Source organism: Mus pahari, chromosome 9 (genome assembly GCF_900095145.1).
Source record: "Mus pahari chromosome 9, PAHARI_EIJ_v1.1, whole genome shotgun sequence".
Taxonomy (NCBI): domain Eukaryota; kingdom Metazoa; phylum Chordata; class Mammalia; order Rodentia; family Muridae; genus Mus; species Mus pahari.
The window spans coordinates 58,414,066-58,432,294 of record NC_034598.1 but is presented as its reverse complement, the minus strand read 5'-3'; the positions used below and the strand labels follow the sequence as shown (position 1 = coordinate 58,432,294).

The 18,229-nt window shown below is 46.2% G+C and overlaps 1 protein-coding gene across 6 annotated transcripts in view; it reads left to right on the top strand.

The window, feature by feature from the left end:
• Positions 1-9,153: 9,153 nt before the first annotated feature.
• Mdm1 (Mdm1 nuclear protein) overlaps positions 9,154-18,229 on the top strand; it is a 28,387-nt gene continuing 19,311 nt past the window's right edge. For 2 of the 6 annotated variants that reach the window (XM_021204584.1, XM_021204583.1), the window contains exons 1-4: positions 9,154-9,323; positions 10,213-10,327; positions 14,412-14,785; positions 15,818-15,952. In XM_021204584.1, coding sequence (XP_021060243.1) covers positions 9,306-9,323; positions 10,213-10,327; positions 14,412-14,785; positions 15,818-15,952 — 642 coding nt within the window. In that variant the 5' untranslated portion in view covers positions 9,154-9,305. Of the gene's footprint in view, positions 9,324-10,212; positions 10,328-14,411; positions 14,786-15,817; positions 16,010-18,229 lie in introns of those variants that run through there. The other 4 variants (XM_029542594.1, XM_029542593.1, XM_021204589.1 and 1 more) reach the window with 4 other exon arrangements.

The window sequence follows — 18,229 nt, the reverse complement described above, 5'->3', positions numbered from 1 at the left end:
GTGGAATTCCAGTCCCCTTCTGCTTTCTGGGGACCAAGAAGTAAAACTCTTAGCTATCTCTCTAGCACCATGACTGCATGGATGTGACCACAATGAAACTCTAAGCCAATCACAATACAGTGTTTTCCTTTGTAAGAGTTACCTTGGTCACGGTGTCTCTTTAGAGCATGGAAATCCTAAGACAATGATATGTTGTACTACTTCTGTGAGTTTTCTCTGCTGTCAGCCCCTGTGAAGGATGACTCCTCAGAGAAGAGAGACACTTGGCCCAAGGCCATGGCCTTCCTGAGACATCCAAGAAAGACAATTCTGAGAAGCCACCTTATTTCAGAATTTTTCCTGTGGTTGGACGAGGCTGGCACTAGCCTGGCTTGTAGCTTGTCTTTGTGTGCCACCTTCTTCTCCTCTGCCCTCCCTTTTACTGTGTTGATCTCAAGGGTATAGATGGCTAGCATCCAGCATTCTGTCTTAGTTAGGGTTTCCATTGCTGTGAAGAGATACCATGACCAAGATAACTCTCATAAAGGAAAACATTTCATTGGGTCTGGCTTACAGTTTCAATGGTTCATTCCATTGCCATCTTGGTGGGAAGCATGGCAGCATGCAGGCAGGCATGGTGCTGGAGGAGCTGAGAGTTCTACATCTTGATCTACAGGCAGCAGAAAGGAATGGTTTCACATTGGCCAGATTTGAGCATATATATGAGACCTCAAAGTCCCGCCTCCACAGTGACACACTTCCTCTAACAAGGCCACACCTCCTCCAATAAGGCTATACCTCCTAATAGTGCCACTTCCCGAGGGCTAACCATATTCAAACTATAACACATGCCATCTGCTTCTCTGAGGACTCAGTCTATAGCAGACTCTGCTCTCCAACACTTGCTGCTATCTTTATTTTATCAGTGTCTCTTCTAATATTCTTGGCGACTTTTCCTAGTTTATACTTGATTTATTAACGTATCATTATTTTGTGGCGTTTCAAGAAGTACATATATCTGGCCTGACGTTATATCTGCTCGAAATAAATTGTAGAGGAAATAATTTATTCTCGCTTTTGCAAGGGTTATAGCTCCAAGGAGAAAGGTGGGTGGCTTCCTTTGCTCCGGAGAAAAGCGGCAGGGAGCTGAATAGCATAGAGCTTCTTGGGGGAGGAGTTTTCCAGTTTAGAAATTTCCAGGGTGGGGATTGGTGGGATTTCAAGGTAAACCCAGCGATTGGTGGGATTTTGAGTTCAGGGATTGGTAGGTTTTCAAACCCAGAAGTGGCATGGGCCCTTTTCGGTACAGCATTCTCACCAAAGAACACTTGTGCAGGAAAACAAGACTGAGATGAGCTCTTACTGTCGGAAGATGAGGGCCCAGGTAGCACATGAGAATAGACCTTATTGAGGCCAGCTGGGACCATACAGTCCAGCTACCCCCATCAGCTGACCACAAATTCATGAACACATTTATCGAGATTAACCAAAGTACAATGAGAGCATCAGAGATGGCCAGCTGACCCACAGACTCATAGTAGCGAATACATGGCTATAAGTTTAAGCGACGGCCTTCGGAGGAGTTTGCTATACTATAGCAATGGGAGATTAACGGAAGAGACCGAGAGAACCATTAGATGGAAGGAATCAATAGGGGAATGGAAGGAACTAGGCTCTAGGGTCACATCACTGAACACCCGTGAGAAGAGCTACAGCTGGGAAGTTGTAGAACCAAGAAGCTAACTGAGAAGTCATGGTCACAAGCCCTAGCTTGAGTCTGTTATAAAGAGTCTGTTACACCCACTCCAGCGCCACGCCACAGCCGCTACCGCTGTGACTGACAACAGATGCCCGAGTTTTGCTCATCTGCAGCCCAGCCATCTAAGGTCAAGAGGCTAGAGGGATCTTTAGTTTCCCACATCCCTTGGTTGTAATGGGATTGGACTTAGTTTCAGTGTTTGCCGCACCTATCTTTAGCTAAGACAAACAGGCAACTTCTAAAGCTTATTCCATAGCCAGTGATCTTTGAATTTTTAGCTGCACTGTTTTATAACTGGGTGTTCATTTTCTATACTGTCACGCACCGTTGGCTCATACTGAGAGGCTGGAGGGCAAACAACATAGGACTGAGATTTTCTCTGCTTGTCCCTCCAGCAAAGCATATGAATCTGTTAAGATCATCAACAATGAAACACACACACATACACACACACACACACACACACACACACACAGCGGAAGGAAATTGATGTTATATTCTGAAGTGCACATACATTAACTGCGTGGCAAAGAAATAGCTCAAACTTTGTGTTGGCCTGAGGGCAGACATTTACACGGTTCTTAGGGGGTTTTGGATCGGACCCTCTGATGCCTTAAGAGATGGCCTCCGGGGGCTGGGATGATGGCTCAGTGGTTAAGAGCACTCATTACTCATAGAGGACCTGGATTTGGTTCCCATCATCTCCATGCTGGCTAATGACATCTGGAACTCCCCTTCCAGCGGATCCAACGCCCTCGTCTGGTTTCCTCAGTGCTCCCCGCACACGGCACACAGACATACAAGTTAGCGAAACTTGAATACCTATAAATACCTATAAATGCATATAAAATAAAATAAAAATTTAAAAACAAATTACTGAAAGAAATGTGGCACCTGGGCCTTACACCAAGCGTATAGGAAAACAGCTGCATTCATCAATTTATTGAAATAAAGGAGGAGGTGGGGAGGGAACTGGGAGTGGGTCTGAGAGGAGTTGGGAGGAGGAGTAAGAGGCAGGTGATGGATATGACCCAAACACATTGTATGAAATTCTCAAATGATTAATAAAACTATATGTAATATATATATCTCGCAGATATAATTTTCTATATACGAAATGGCATCTGTTTTTTTGTTGTTGTTGTTGTTGTTGTTGTTTTTCTTTTTTGGTTTTTCGAGACAGGGTTTCTCTGTATAGCCCTGGCTGTCCTGGAACTCACTTTGTAGACCAGGCTGGCCTCTGCCTCCCGAGTGCTGTGATTAAAGGCATGTGCCACCATGCCCGGCTGGCATCTGGTTTTATGTGGCAAGAAAGTTCTTCCAATCTGCAGTTAGCAATTCTGGAGAGAAATGTATGCTCCCGTGGGTGCTCTGTAAAGGGATGGTGATTTAAGACAATGGGTAATCAGGGAAGAAAAAGGAAGCAAAGTCGTCAACAGTGTAGGTGTTAAGATGCAAGGCATCTCTGTCCCCAGTTTTGTTCCCTGTGTCTACCATCGGAGGCATATTTTTATTTTGGGATGTGAGGCTGAGGGTATATTTTGCTTCCCCAAGAATGATTTTTCTTAGTCATGGCCTTGTATGGGTAAGGAGTCCTTCAGCCTCACCCAAAGGCAAAAGTCCTGGAATTCCTCCAAAGGTCCCCCAAAGCTGCTCCATTTGGTACAAAAGCCACACACACACACACACACACACACACACACACACCCTGACAAGAAACTATTCCTACAGTTAAAAAGCCAGGACACATTCAACTTGACTCATTAGCAAGTCTTAACCACAGATATGCCTATTCAGTTCTGACTGACACAAATGTGAAGTATCAGAGGGAGAGCCCCGAGTTGCTGTGCTAGTTCAGTTTCTTTCCCAGTTGTACAATCAGAAATTCACTGGTGTGAGGAAACCGAAGGTTAGTGCCTGCAGAGTACCGAAGAGCCGTTGTGTCTGAGCCGTTTCTTTTTGGAAGATTGCGGCGCTTTAAAGTTACTAAGGATAATCCCAGCAAGTTGCAGGGCTGAAGAACTGGGAGTGGGAACGCCTACAGCTTCAGTCACTTTAGAAGGCATCTCAGAGAACACAGGAGGCCGCTCACTCTGTTGGTGCACTGGGTTTCCAAACCAGCTTCACCATGGTTTCCGAAGCAGCAAGGAAAGGTGGCGGGAGATACTGCAATACGAACACGGCGATTTGCATTTGGTGGAGCAAATGTTAAGTTACATCTTCCCAAGGAAGGATCCAAATAGCATCCGGCCCAATGCGCTACTGGGGACAGAACAAAGAAAAAGTGAAAGGCCCTAGATCAGGTGTTTCTGAGGGTGGCATTTAAAAGCAGCTTCTTTGTCCCGCTCAGTCTTTAGTCGCGCCTCCGTGGAAATTTCTGGCAGAAGACTTAAAAGCATCGTTAGCATATCCAGGTGTTCTCAGGCAGCCCTTGCCCCGTTCTCGCCTTTCCATTTATTTCCTGCATTCTTTGTGTATCCCTTCCCGTGTGAGATGTAATCGGCTTTGACAGAGCCTCATTTTATTCATCTCTGTAACACCTTTTCCCACCCCTTGTCTTCTGGTGCTTTACCCATGTATAATTTTGTGTTGTTAAATAAGAGCAAATAGATTTAGAAGCAAATACAGGTTTTCCAATGTTGCTACCAGAAGAGATAAAGGATGCATTTGCAAGGCAATGAGCTCCTGTGTTTAATTGGATGATATGCAAGTAAAATAAAAGAGCAATAAAAAGTTGCTTCAAAGGATTTTTGTTAGCTTTAGTGTTTTAAGAAAGCCGGCAGTATTGTTGTAGTGTATGTAAATTAGAATGGCCCCAGGAGGAACCCGTGGAAGGAATTAATTTATATAAAGAAAATGACCCTAAAGGCAACTGTTAATCCTGACTCCAAAAAGCTGTCCTCTGACCTCCACATATACAGCATGCCACATGTGTGCCTCCTCCATTAAAAATAATTTGCATACCCGTTTAAGTGGGTCGCATAAAACACCTCTCTCTTGCTGCTGCTAATAGGGTTCCGGTCACCCTGTGAATGTCATCGTATCATGACACATCTTTTCCTCTATTTATCCTTTATTTGAACTGTTGGCAGATCATATTCATACTCTGCTTCTTGTTTTTTTCTCTGAGATTCTTGCACACTAACTCATGGAGACCCTCCCCAGCCCCTTTGTTTTCTGGAGATTCTGTGTAGTCCTGGAACTTGCTCTGTAAACCGGACTGGGCTTGAACTCATAGAGATCTGCCCCTGCCTCTGGAGTGCTGGGATTAAAAGTGTAGGCCATCACTGCCTGGCTGCGCTGCCTCTTTTTCTCTAAGGATTCTGTGGGTGTGGGCAACTTGCCTGCCCGTTTCTGCCATCTCAGTTCAGACTCTGCAAACCATAAGGCCAGCACTCTGTTAGGTTTGCTAAGAAAGAACCCCAGAGAGAGGCTGGTATGCTCTGAGTGGAGCTGCTGACCCTCTCAGTGGTACCCAAACAGTGACCTCATAGCCCCTGGTGGCAATTCACTGTAGGCTCCCGTTTCCCACTTTCTTTCTGCCCTACTTGGCCTTTCCTTGGTGGCCTCATGCGGTTCCCTCAGGGTGTTGGCATCACCTGGACAATGATACTTTCTCAGAAGACCGTTTTATAGGCTTCTCCTGTGTACCTCTCTCCTGCAGGACCCCTTTATGGACATACCTAAGACACACGCGATCCTAGCCACAGGTGTGGTGTGAGCTGCTTCCTGCTAAATTACTAATCCCTCTTTCTCCTTTTAGCATTGAAAGTTCTCCAGGAACCAAGAAAATAAAGCCCATGGATTTTTTCTTTGCAGAAATGCCTGGAGAGTTTCTGTTTTCCTGCAGGACTCTAACAGATACCGTATTTGATACCAGAAGACCCAACACACTCAGGGCTGCAGTAGCAGAGACCCTAAGGGCAGAGCACCTGACACTTCTCTCTCTGCTGAAAAGCCTGTTCCTTCCCCGGGCCTCATATGAACCATACGTATTTAGCTTGTCCCCGTGGATGGACAGTTAGATTGTCTCTTACTGTGTGAGTTACTTTTCTCATTGCTTTAAACAGACGATGCTCTACTGTCTATGCCTCTTCGCTGTTGGTTGAAGCAACTTAAAGGAGGAAGGGATTTATGCTGGTGCACAGTTTAATAGGGGATGTAGTCCGTCATGGCGGGAAGACATGGCGGTGGGAACAGGAGACAGCTGGTCACGTGGTCACACGCAGGCCGCAAAGAGCGATGGATGCTGAAGTCCGTGCCTTTTCTTCCCTCCCCGGCCCTCTTTTGCTATTTTCTGAAGTCCCAGCCATGGGACTTCATGCCCATGTGCAGGCTGAGTCTTTTTCCTTCCTTTCTCTGGAAACACAAGTGACTCGCTCAGAGGTGAACGTCCTAGATGGTCTTTAACTCACTTTTCGTGATCAGCAACGATGCATCGAACAATCTTTTTTTTTTCCCCCATAAATTTTATTGATTCCTTGTGAATTTTGCATCATGTGACCCAATTCCATCCATCTCCCGGTCCTTCTGTATCTGCCCTCCACCCTTGTAACCTCCCCCAAAATAAAAATTAAAAATTAAAAATCAAAAATCAAAATTGCCACAAACAAAACAATCTCTCCTGGAGGCTGGGGTGTGTCACAGTATATACCCTTCAGTCCACACTTCGTTACTTGCAAATGTTCACTGCTTCGAGTCACTGGTCTGACTTGAGGCCTCTGGCTTCTGCTACACCATCAATACAGGACCCTCACTGGGACTCCTCTCAGATATCATGCTGTTGTCCTGAGTCATGGAGATCCTGTAGCTTTGGTTCTGCAGGACTTCAAGCACCCTAGCAGCTCAGAGGGTGGGTGTTAGGGTGAGTCAGCTCTACGCTGGACCTGGATGTTAACTGAGTTGGTCAGCCTACACCACTGGGCTAGCCAGCTCTCTTGTGCTCACACCATCAGGTCAACATCAAACAATCTTAAGTGAATATTTTTCCCCATATATGTATGAGTCTGTTCATAAGATAAATTTGTAGAAGAGAAATTGGTGTGTCAAAAGGACAGTCAAATTGCTCTTGTTTGGGGTTATAGGAATTCTACTTGGAGGGGAAACGGAGGTTCTTACATAGAGAAGCAGGAAGCAGATACGGTACGTTTCCTTGTCCCATTGTGGGAAGCTCCTATGGGAAAAGAGAGGCACACCATGGAATCTATCTTTAGAGGAGTCACTTTTTGGATTAGTTTCCAATGGACTTCACTTTGAGACCTTTGGAGATTAGAAAAGCCAAAACCAAACCAAACCAAACCAAACCAAACCAAACCAAACCAAACCCAACAGCTCTCTAAGATGCTTTACCATTTGCTTAGTAGAGAGAAAGAGAGGGAAGAGGGTCGTCTGTGACATCCTGCAGGCTAAAGTGTAGCTTTGTCTAGTGGAGACTTAGTACCCAGCTACCGTGGTTGTAGCCTGTAGTAATAGCGCATCTATAGATGTACGGCTGTTGGAGAGAGTGTCTATGATGCTGAGCGTACTGTGCAAAGCTGTAAACACCAGTGAGGCAGATCCCATTGAGACCTGAAAAAAACGTGTGCGGGATTTTGGAAGTCGCCCCATCCTTGTGGTTTCTTTTGTTTGTTCTGTTTGTTTGTTTTTGTTTTTGTAGTAGCAGAGAAGGCAAGGGTTGGTAACACAGAGACTACACAATTCATAATTTCCATATCTTTGATTCGTTTCCCAGGGGTCGGGGTGGGGTGGGGTGGGGGTGGGAGTTGATTATTGCTTAACTGTGACAAAGTAAACATTTCTCCCTTGAGTTCCTGTAATACATCTCTAGCAAAACTGGGTGTCACCAAGCCATCTTTACCAAGGGCCACTTGCGTTTCCTGTCATTGATTCCCCGCCCTGCAGAGCTTTATCGCAATCATCTTTGTCCCTATTTAAGCGGACAGGCTCCGCTCTTCTGCCTACTTCCCCTGAGATTGTATGGTGACAAAGCTTTGTGTACAATCAGAACTGGCTCTGTCCTATCCTGTAAGGTCTCCGCTGGCTTCCTGCAGGGGGTTTTGTTTCATGTTCCACTATGTCTTGCCTGTGTCATTCTTAATTCACAGGACTGGGGTTCTGTCCTCAACGATTAACATTAACGAAAGGTCTCCTGGATGCATGGCAGCACAGGGACTTATTTAATATTCTCTCTGTTTTAGATATCAGGTGACTACTTCAAATGAATTTTTAAGTATCTCTGTGATAATGAGGAAGATCGGAGACATCAATTAGGAGCCAAGAAGACAAGTCTGTAGGAAGCGCTTAAAAGAGACCGGGAAGGGTTGATGCGACCGTCCCAACACAGGACAAAGGTAAGAGGTAAATTCATTACTCCCAGAACAACCCTGACAGCCTTCTCTCCAGACACCTGTCTGCCTTGATCATCTTATCTTCCTCTTCTTGCAGTTGTAATTGTCAAGGCCAAGTCTGAAAATTTCCCCTGAACCTCTTCTAATCATCTCTACCCTCAGGGACCACTCTGTTTCAAACTTCCCATTCATGTCTCTCACTTGGAAAGCGAGCCCAGGACACAGTATACTATGATCGACTAAATAATGTATTTAGCATGTCTGGGCAATTTTTTTCTGGACTTTCAGAATGAGCAGTGCTAAGGAATATTCACGATGGGTAATAACCTATAGAAGTCAAATGGAATTTTATTTTTATTTATTCTTTCAAGACCGGGTTTTTCTGTGTAGCCCTATCCTGCAACTCACTCTGTAGACCAGGCAGAGATCTCCCCGGCCCTGCCTCCCCAGTGTTGGGATTGGTGGTGCATGCCTTTAATCCCAATATTATGGAGACAGAGCCAGGTAGACATCTTTGATGTCGAGGCCAGCCTGGTATACAGTGGGAATTTTATTTTTAAAAAGGATGAGTTGGTTTTGTGGTCTTAATAAACTTTACTTGAATCAGCCTACGTTGTATGTATTTTCGGACCTATCCTTTTTGACCCAAGGCTAGTGTAATGCTTCTCTCCTTAGCAACTGCTTTTCAGCCGGGTACTCTAGGGGCAATTTCCTTTATGGACAAAGAGACTTTGGGTTCTGCCGTGCATTCTGGAATGCCAGGCACACTTTCACGTTCTGTGATGTCAGGGAGCTGGAACCAGTGAGGCCAGGCTTTTGCCGAACCGGGCCACAACACAGCCAGGCTGCTGTACCTGCAGTGCGCGGACTCCGCCTGCAGCCTCCTGGACAAAGCTCCCGCGGGCTCCGCCCACCGCAGCTCCCGTATCCTCATTGGCCAGCTCTCCGCCCGCCATTAGAGAGCGGGGCCGTGCCCTTACGAGTGCTGGTTGGTCTAATCGTAATGACGGTAAGGGCTGCCATTGGTCTTCAAGCCTCAAAATGGGCGGAGCAAGGCCGAGAGGCGGGGCGGGAGGGCGGCGCGGAGTGCGCCGGCGCGTCGTCGGGGACGCCGAGTCCAGGCTCTTGCTAGGGAACCAGTGTTGTCGCCCCGCCCCGCCCCCTCGGGGCTTTTGGTCCCGTTAACTGTCGGCCGGGCAGGCTCCGCGGCGCAGGGCGACATGCCGGTGCGCTTCAAGGTGAGGCCCGGGGCTGGGCGACGGGGGACGCCGCGGGGTGGGTGCGTGACGCGCCTGTGCGGTACCGAGCCTCCTGGCCGGAGCCTGTGCGGGGCGGAGGATGCTCCGGCCCGTGGCCCAGCGCGGAGGTGCGGGTGGGGGAGAGTTCGATGGGAGTCAGTCTGAGGTCACCAGGAGCGGAGGCGGAAGGAGGGCCCTTGACAGTGGGACGAAAGGCTGCTGTCAGTGTAGGACACCTGTGGCTCTTCTTCAGCTCCTTTCCTGCAATACTTTAAAGCGCGCGGGTCTTTTAAACGCTTGGGAAGCGGGCCCCAGTAAGAGGAGATCGTGGGTGGGTGTGCAGCCTGCTCGTTGCACGTTTGCTTTAGGTTTTGCTCGCAGTTCCAGATAGCTGTCTGTGTCTAGCGCTTTTCCACGCAACAGGTGGCCACAGTGTTCCTGTAATCCCCGACTCTTAATTCTAAAGTGCTTGCCAGACAGAGTGGGAGGGGAACACGTCTTTCTCTAATTGCCTTTTATTAAAAGGAACTAAGCGTAAGCCGTAACATTATGCACTCGATGGGAATTTAGGATAAATCTCTGGTGGTGAGGACTTAGGGCTGTTATTATACTTTGGAACCAGAGAACCAGTTATAGCGCAGCCTCATTGAGCGACTCCGGCTTCTGCCTGCCTCAGGTGGTTGTGAGGATTAAGGGACTACTTAGCCCAGGGCAGGGTAAATATTAGCTATTATTAAGGAGCTTGTCTGGGGTTTAATTCTCATTCTGGGCCTTTCAAGAACACTCTACAGAGGTTGAGGTTTTTTGTTTTGTTTTGTTTTTCTTTCTGATGCTGGATTTTAAGACACCTCTTCATTACACTGTGCTCAAATTGCACTTTTCATTTTAGGGGCTGAGTGAATACCAGAGAAACTTCCTGTGGAAAAAGTCCTATTTGTCAGAGTCTTATAATCCCTCAGTGGGACGAAAGTACTCATGGGCAGGACTTAGGTCGGATCAGTTGGGTAAGTCGAGCAAACCAATAGCTATCATAACTCGAATAAATCTTGGGTTCTGTTTACAAAACAATTAAAATCCACTTGTGTTGGCTGACTAGCTCATGTATGATTGGCAAATATTTATTGATGGCTATACTGCGATCCCAGAATCCCTTAGGTACAAACAAACAAACAAAAAACAAATTCAGCAAATAGGGGTTGTATATAAAATAGCATGATAGCAAAAAAGGTTGAATAGTAAAACTGAAGGGGAAGTGCCTGAGATTGGATGTTCCGGAAGAGGCTTTTCTGGAATAGGTTTGAGGAGAGAGGAGCAAGCCTGGGGATGAAGACTGTCTTAGTTAGGGATTCTATTCCTGCACAAACGTCATGACCAAGAAGCAAGTTGGGGAGGAAAGGGTTTATTTGGCTTACACTTCCACATGGCTGTTCATCAATGAAGAAGTCAGGACTGGAACTCAAGCAGGTCAGAATTCAGGAGCTGCTGCAGAAGCCATGGAGGGATGTTCTTTACTGGCTTGCTCAGCCTGCTCTCTTATAGAACCCAAGACTACCAGCCCAGAGATGGCACCACCCACAAGGGGACCTCCCCCCTTGATCACTAATTGTGAAAATGGCTTGCAGCTGGATCTCATGGAGGCATTTCCCCAACTGAAGCGCCTTTCTCTGTGATAACTCCAGCTGTGTCGAGTTGACACAAAACCAGCCAGCACAAGGACTTTGAAAGTCTTGAGGAAAGGAAGGGTAGGTGACAGGCGTGACTGGAACTCGCTGGTTTGGCCCTGAGTTCAGAGATCAGGTTCTTCCTCTTACTTAGGCTGCGTCTCCTGACCTCAGAGAGTTGGAGCCCTCGGGCCAAGGTCTCCTACTGCATATTGAAAAGAGTGGACTGACTGTTCTATCTGCTGTTTCTCTCACCAGCTACGATATTGAGAGTAGCCCTCTGTCTCCTTGTTGGAGGCGCAAGACTTTGAGACACCCTACTTTAACTTATTTTTATTTTTGTATGCATGCAAGTACACCCGTGTGATATGCATGCAGAGGCCAGAGAACCATCCTGGGTGTTGCTCCTCAGGAAGGTCGCCCACTTCCTTTTAATACAGGGTCTCTCACTGCCCTGGAGCTCACCAGTTAGACTTGGCCTCCTGGCCAGAGAACCCCAGGGGTCCACTTGTCTCTGCCTCTCCAGGGCTCAGATTATAAGAGCATGCAGCCACACTTAGCTTTTTTGCATGAGTCCTAGGGGCTTAAATTCAGGGTTTTGTGCTTACAAGGCAACTGATCATATTATCAGCCCTAAAACCAGATTTTAAATTAATGAATACATCTGAATTTAGATATATAGTAATTATAATTTTGAGCAAATCAAACTTGCCAAGTGGGCCGCAGGAAGCTACACTATACAGGGTTGAAGGAGGCCTTGCTTGGTAAGGGTTTTATGTACGTAGGTCAGTACTTAGTGTCCTATAGATGATGTGTGAGAATGATGGATGTATAAACCCCTCAAGTGTTAGGTGAAGCCAGGGAAAGACAAGACTTACCATGAGGGTATGAGTCTGGGAAGGCAGCAAACTAAGGTTTGGAGAACAGAAGGGAGTGTGGGTGGCTCCTTAGGGCTCCTCTGCTGCGTAAGTAGTCTTAGCCCAGTGCTGGGCTTCAGAGGCAGGGTGCTTCCTGATTCTCCGGCAGTGTCCTGGAAAAACTTCTCTGCTTGTAACTTCTGCACTTGGAGGGTTCGTTAGATCGAGAATACAAAATAAAATGTCTTCAGGCATAACCACTTCACTGAAAGCTATGGGTGTGTGTGTGTGTGTGTGTGTATGTGTGTATGATAACGGCACACCAGACAACTGGTCAACCTGATTAACTGCCCTTCAGCATTTTAGCTGAGACCAGCTGCATTCAAGGGGCTAGTGTGAGAAGAGTCTGGGCAAGTGAAGCCATTCTGGAGCAGGGTGCATTGTGAAGGGAGTCACGGTGTAAGGGACAAAGGCTGCTGGGAGTTCTCAGTAAGCACAAGCAATAGCACACGAACCTCAGGCTGTTCAGCAGGGGAGGGAGGAGGTTAGCAAGGAGAGCAGGCTTACCTAGAACTGGCTGGCCACTCTGGCCATGCAGTACATCCCTCACTACCAGGAGCACTTGCTGGAGCTGGGAGGAGAGAGGGCCCACTGGCTGGAGAGTCTTTCTCTCTTCATGCTTCCTATAAGAACTTAGGGGCTGGGGGATGGCTCGGTGGCTAAGAGCCCCGGTACTTATGCAGAGGGCCCAGGGTTAGTTTCTGCCCCCACAGAGCAGATCCCAGCTCTCTGTAACTATACCTGGGGGCTCTAACTCCCTCTCCTGGACCCTGCAGGCACCAGGCACGTATGTAGTATGTACACACACAGGCAGGCAAAACACTCATGCACATAAGATAAGGATTAACAGAGAATGGCAAGGATAGCCGGGAGTGCTCCCCACAACGTTAGGAAAATCTTGTTAACCCTCCTCCCACTTTAAAGTTGATCTTTAGTTTTTACTGCTTTTACAAGTAGTTTCAAAGGATATAGATTTTTGGTAGAGTGTGTATATGTCATATATATATATATATATATATATATATATATATATATATATTGAGTTATAGAAAATGTTCATCGCATAATTTGCAAAGCCACTCTCAACAGCAAATGGGCTTTCCGTGGGACAAGTCTAACTTTATGCCTTGATCCAGTGTTCAGGCGCATTGTGCCCTTCCCATGCCAGCTCTCCACCCTGAACTTTGTGGGTGTGTGGGCAACCTGGGATCGGCCACCACTCCTATATTACTTCCAGTCTGTGTCTTTGCTTTCCTGTGACAGTGTCCCTTGGGACACTTGTGCTTTCTTGTCCTGTTGTCTCCCTAGCCCTGAGTTCTCGCACTGTGTCACAGGTAGTCTGCGGCTGCTTGAGATACGTGCCTGTCTTTTGTGAAGTGGAAGCAGGACGGTGTAGCAGATAGAAGCACAGATGATAGATAAGCATCCAGCAAGAGCACACATGGAATTCAGAATTGCCCCTTTCTGCCCACCCCACCCCCAGGATGTCTCTGTGTGCCTGTCCATTGATGGCTACCAGTCTGGGAAGCCTGTGAGCTTGGGACTCTTGCTGTAGTGGCATAAAGACCCGGAGAGAGGTTTGAGAGTGATGACTTTACCTCATGTCAGCTTTTCTGTCGCCTCCTCTTCCCTTTGGTGGACTTGCTCTCCCTGTGGCAGGAGCAGCTCTCTTTCTCTTTAAAGAATGGCCAGAACTAGGGCGTTTGCTCAGCCCCCACACCTCGGCAGAAGCTTGAGATCCTGGATGTTTGCCTCCTGGACAGAGATGTAGAGAAATTGTACCTTGTAAAGGGTCATTCTTTTTAGTCCTCAGGAAACCAAGGCAGAAGGAGAGCCGAGGTCTAGCATGGGACACCTCATCCCCGCACGGGACACCTCATCCCCTTTCGTCTTGGTCTGTTCTGCATAAGAGAAGCTTTGGGAAAAGTTCCAAGTGTGGACAGACCAGGGCTTATTGTTCTGCTAAGTAGCACAGGAAAGTAACCAGAAACGGAGGGAGCATGCACTTGCTGGCGTGCCAGTCTCTCGCCTTGTGACCTCTGTGACTTGTGTGAGAACAACTTGGACACTGACCTCAGCGTTCAACTTTAATACTTCCTTAAAGCAAAATAATTTGATATTGAAAACTATACCTTGTTAGGTTTTACAAGTACTACAATCTGGAGGAGGGCGTGTGTGTTCGTGTACACGTGCATGTCTGTATGTATGACTGTTTTATTTTTTAACTGTGTGTGTGTGTGTGTGTGTGTGTGTGTATGTATGTATGTCTGTATGTGTGCATGCATGTGTGCACCACAGGTGTGTGTAGAAGTCACAGAACAACTTGTGGGAGTTGATTTTCCTTTCTACCATGGGGGTCCTGAGGACTGAACTCAGGTTGTCAGACTTGGTGGCAAGTGCCAGCTTGCTATCTCAACTGAATTTTAAACTCCATCTCTCTCAGGGTTTTAAAAAGCTCTTCTTGGCCGTGAGCTTTGGTAGCAGCTACTTTCATGTTACATGTTTTGTAGGGATCACGAAAGAACCAAGTTTCATTTCAAAAAGAAGAGTTCCCTACCATGACCCTCAGATTTCAAAGTCCCTGGAGTGGAATGGAACTGTCCGAGAGAAGGATGCGCTTGTCCCACCAGAACCCCAAACCACTGGAACCCCAAAGCCACAGGAGGCTGAGCAAGGAGGAGATGCCAACCAAGAAACAGTTCTCTCACTAGAGGCTTCCAGAGCTCCCAAGAGAACTCGGTCTCATTCTGCGGACTCCAGAGCTGAAGGGGCTTCAGACACTGTGGAAAAGCACCAGGATGCCACGAGAAACCATGTGCCAGTTAACACAGATGTGGAGCTGAGACCTTCCAGCAAACCTCTCTCTGAGAGCATAGATCCCAGGGTAGGAAGAGCCACCATGTTTCTTTTAAAAGAGTATTTAGGGTTCTTATTTGTTCTTCTCTTGTCTTGTGTCTCTGGGATAGATGCCAGCAGGCTGCTGAAAGTTACTGGGAAGGGCTCTGTTCTTACTGGTCGCTGTTTTGTACTGAATGTACTGAGACATGCCGTCTCCACATGGGCAGTCTGCCTCTGGATTTTATTCATTAGAGACCAGCAGCCGAGTCCCCAGGACGAGGTCACGCTGAGGCAGGAGGGCAGTAGGCCATTCTGGCCGGGAGCTCAGCTGACATGTACCTATCCTTGTTTGACTTTCCTATTGTACCAGCAAGAAAGCAAACAATCTCAGCTGACAGGAGGCACAAGGAAGAGAGTTCTGGCTGGCTCTGAAAGGTCTTGCCGTTCTGTCCTCGTATGTCACAGCTGGCTTGCAGCAGGTCCCCAAAAGCACATAAGCAGAGGTGGCAGGGGAGTGTGTGGGAAATCTCACTGCCTCCCACAGTTCGTTCTCCAGGCACTCGCCCTCTCCCTAATTTACTTCAGCCACTGACTGGAAGCCTGGAGCCACCCAGGAGTGCTGGAGGAGAATATGTGACTTGTTGAGAAAGCCAGGGCATGCAGGGGTCCATGGAAGGTGATGTGTGAGATTGGTGGGCAGAGGGAAGGGGTCCACAGAGATGTGTGAACACAAGGCGCTATGATTTATTTATTTGTATTTGATATTAGATTTACTTGTGAATGATTGGTAGAAAGGAAGTGAGCAATGGGTCTATTCTATTTTTTTGAGATGCATTAATGGAATAATAGCACGTTGCTATTAATAAGAAAGGAATTTTAAATATTTAGACAGTTTAAAAGTGATTAAAAGTTAGAAGTTTGCCATACTATGTATGAATGTAGTTCGCAAAACTATAAGGTACACTTAAAATTTAAAGGGATAAAGTTCATGTTGCATGCTTTAGAATGCAATTTAGACTTAAAAGGAGTTTGTGTAGCAAATTTTAATAGCTTTAAGTGGGTTTTTTTCCCCCAACAGTTGGATAGGCATCTCCGTAAGAAAGCTGGATTGGCCGTTGTTCCCACGAATAATGCCTTGAGAAATTCTGAATACCAAAGGCAGTTTGTTTGGAAGACCTGTAAGGAAACTGCTCCAGTGTTTGCATCCAATCAGGTAGCTCAAGAGATGCGTTTCCGAGTGTCCTCACCTGACTTAGTAACACAGACTTATGTGAGTACAGGCTACGTGGGAAGAGTGGGTACTGACCTAGGCCTGGTTCTGAGTTCTGGAAGACAGTGAGAGTTTTGCTAAGCTCTTGCTCTCCCTTAGGATTTACAGTGGCAATACTACACTGTCCTGTGTGATTGGTGATCAGTATTGCCAGGCCCTCTAAGTAGGAGGTGGGGCAGTGACAGCGAGGGGGAGTGGTAAGTTCACATGCCAGAGGATCTTTTACTTTTACTATCTTCTTAGTCATCCAATTGGTTATATTATAAATTGTTTATTTTATTAACATTTTTGCATGATGTCTATATTTTAAGAAAGACTAACTGCTTTGGACATTTATATATTGAAAGTAGCACTGCATATAATTGTCCCCTTGAGTCAGTTAAATGATGGGAGTAATTGAGTTTTTATTTGCAAAAATTCAAAAGGCATAATGGATTAATTTGTGAGAAAAATTTCATTATATTTTGTGCAATTTTAGTATTTTATTATCTTGCTAATAAATATTCTGTTGTGCTGCTGTCCCCTGGGGTGTTCTTAGACTGAATTCTTTCTTATGTTTTTGACTATACTTTCAGCCTGGGAAGCCCATGACAGCTTCATCTTTTTCCTGATTTTTTTTTTTTAAATAAGTCTACATATACCTTCACATGCCCTCAGTTCATTTTGCCTGTACTTGAATGTTCCTTGTATACTCTGTTCCTAAGATCTAACAGGAAGATTTAGATGCAGCAGGGATCTGTGAGCTTCAGCGGACACTCCACTGACCATGTCAACTGTGGAAGCTTTGCTTACTTGTTATCAAAATACATTTTAGGGTCATGTGAGGTGTATTGCAAAGTGCTGTGTCCTCCTTCTGTGGCCTGCTAAGTATGAGCAGTGCCTCTGCTGCCTGCTCTCAAGTGTTCTTAGGTACCAAGTGCTCTTAAAGATATTCTTGCCTTGCTTGAAAATTGTGTTTTGTTTTTGTAGAGCATTTGAGCTATAAGCTAGAGCTGATTCAAATCAATGCCTGCTTGACAAAATTTACATGCCAGCGAGAACGTTTGGCAGAAATGTTTCTGTCATAGGACCAGAAGCACAGTGTAAAATCAACTACTTGTACCCTTCTCAGTCGTGAGCCCATTGTTCCTGCTAGTGAGGCGGTTAGAGAGCTGCTTTGGAGCAAGTGCTCTTTGTAAGTTCAAAGCACGTCATGGAAGAGCTTGCTGACAAGCTTTCAGTGCCCCTCTAAGGAGCAGTCTGCTTTTAATCAGGGGCCTTTTCTGGTAAGGTTGTCATATTAATATTTAAAGGAGTTGGACTAGTTTTGGCTGGTAAGCCTTGGAGGTTGTGTTGTCCCTAGAAGATGCACCGTTTGGATTGGGTCTGTGCTAGTCAGGGTTGCCAGGCAGGGGTCATGGATGTCTTACCTGGCACCCTCCCTTTCTTTGTGACTTCACTGTCAGCAGTGGCATGATACCAGCACATGGGAACCATATTGAATATTGTGGATGAAAGAAAACTTCTAAAAGAGAAATATAGGAATTCTTGGGTGTTCTCTCTTGCCTCAGTGAAAATGCTAAATCTAAGCAGGCAAGGGGCAAGAAGAGCAACCCCCAACCTGACCACCTCAGCGGCGTCTTAGTCTCTCAAAACGGGAGATTCAGACAAGGAAGAGATCATTCGTGGAGCTGATAACAATTACTTTAATAAAACTAATGTCTGTTCATATTATGAAAATACATTTAACTTCATTTATCTCATTACTAAACTGGTGGGAGGAGGTGGAGGAACTCTGGGAAGGAGAAATCAGATAAGGAGTTTGGGGTATTTTTGCTTCTGTAATTGTTTGATCATGATTTGACTGTTTACTCAAAACATAGTAACAAGTATAGACATTTGACCATAGACTGCTAATGACACATGCGAAGCCAAATTGCCATATACAATTTGCCTTTTTGTGTATTATAATTCAAATTTTTATGGGTTTTTCTTGGACATCAGTGGGAGGAGCGGCCCTTGGGCCTGAGGGTGCCCCAGTGTAGGGGATGCCAGGGCTGGAAGGTGCGAGTGGGTGGGTGGGGGAGCACCCTCATAGAGGCAGGGCGAGGGGGATGGGATAGGGGAGTTTCTGAAGGGACGACCTAGAAAGGGGAAAACAATTGAATTGTAAATAAGGAAAATACCCAATTTAAAAAAAAAACACAAAAGACATACTATATACTAAAGACATACTATACT